At 67.1% G+C, this 1,454-nt stretch overlaps 1 protein-coding gene across 1 annotated transcript in view; it reads left to right on the forward strand.

The window, feature by feature from the left end:
- The window catches only part of ZDHHC24 (zinc finger DHHC-type containing 24), a 5,158-nt gene that overhangs the window by 2,418 nt on the left and 1,286 nt on the right, over positions 1-1,454 (forward strand). Inside the window, exons 2-3 of the mRNA XM_025214935.1 lie at positions 4-262; positions 1,293-1,451. Of these exons, the coding sequence (XP_025070720.1) occupies positions 4-262; positions 1,293-1,451 (418 nt within the window). The remainder of the gene's footprint in view (positions 1-3; positions 263-1,292; positions 1,452-1,454) is intronic.

Genomic DNA, 1,454 nt, shown 5'->3' on the forward strand with positions numbered 1-1,454 from the left:
GAGGCGCCCGTGCCCCCGCGCGGCCGGCACTGCCCCAGCTGCCGCGCGTGCGTGCTGGGCCGCGACCACCACTGCGCGCTGCTGGGCCAGTGCGTGGGCCACCGCAACCGGCGCTACTTCCTGGGGCTGCTGCTCCACGGCGCCGCCGCGCTGCTCTACTGCAGCCTGCTGCACGCCGACCTGCTGCTGGGCGCCCTGCGCCAGGGCCCACCGCTGCGCGCCGCCGCGCTCCTGCTGGCACCCTGGCTGCTGCTGCTCTCCGGTAAGGCCCTGCGCCCCGTGTCCCCTGGGCACCGGGACACCCGATCGCCCGCTCCAGAGCCAGCTGCGTCCCGGCCTGAAGTCCCCATGTAACAAACCGGGGTGTGCTCCACCCCAGAGTCGGGTGCATCCGGGCCTGAAGTTCCCATATAACAGCCACCAATGTGCTCCACTCCAGAACTAGCTGCATTCCAGCCTTAAGTCCCCATATATAACCACCCCCAGAGTGCTTCACCCCAGAGCCAACCGCATCCTGGCCTCAAGTCCCCATATAACAACCCCGGTGTGCTCCACCCCAGAGCCAGCCTCATCCCAGCAGCCTGAGCTCAGCCTGCCTCACCCCAGAGCCAGCTGCATCGTGGCCCCAAATCCCCATATAACAACCCCTGACTGAAGTGCTATACACCAGAGCCAAGCGCATCCGAGGACCAAGTCTCCACGTCGCAGCCTGAGCTCAGCCTGCCTCACCCCAGAGCCAGCTGCATCGTGGCCCCAAATCCCCATATAACAACCCCTAACTGAAGTGCTCTACGCCAGAGCCAATCGCATCCCAGGACCAAGTCTCCACGTCGCAGCCTGAGCTCACCCTGCCTCCCCCCAGAGCCGGGCGCATCCTGGCCCAAAGTCCCTGTATAACAGCCCCAAACATGCCCCACCCCAGAGCTGGCTGCATCCGTTCTACTCAGCCGCCAACACATCCCACCCTAGAGCCAGCTGCATTGCAGCCCCATGTCCCCAGGGCCCAAGGCCCCACCCCAGAGGCAGCCACATCTCTGTTCTACTCAGCCACTGACACCCTCCGCCCCAGAGCTGGCTGCATCCTCGTGCCCAGCTTTGTACTCCCAGTCCCTGCCACACCCCAGAGCGGGCTGCATCTGGCAGAGCGCACCCCAGCTGCATTTCAGCCCCATGTCGCCAGTGCCCAAGGCTCCACGCCTTGCAGCCAGGAGCCCGATCTCTCCAGCCGCGACACCCCCCCGACCCCCCAGCGCGGTGTTACCTGCCTGTCCCCCAGCGCTGCCTCTCTCCAGGCCAGAGCAGCCTGTCGTCCTGCGCCCAGGCCGTGGCGGCTGACGCCTGCGTGGTCGGGTTCCTGCTGTGCGCCGGGTTCCTGCTCTTCCACGTGCTGCTGCTGCTCCGGGGCCAGACCACGGGCGAGTGGTTCGCCCGGACCAGGAGCCACGACCCGGGCT

The sequence above is a fragment of the Alligator sinensis genome, unplaced genomic scaffold, assembly GCF_000455745.1.
Source record: "Alligator sinensis unplaced genomic scaffold, ASM45574v1 scaffold1302_1, whole genome shotgun sequence".
In the NCBI taxonomy this organism is placed as follows: domain Eukaryota; kingdom Metazoa; phylum Chordata; order Crocodylia; family Alligatoridae; genus Alligator; species Alligator sinensis.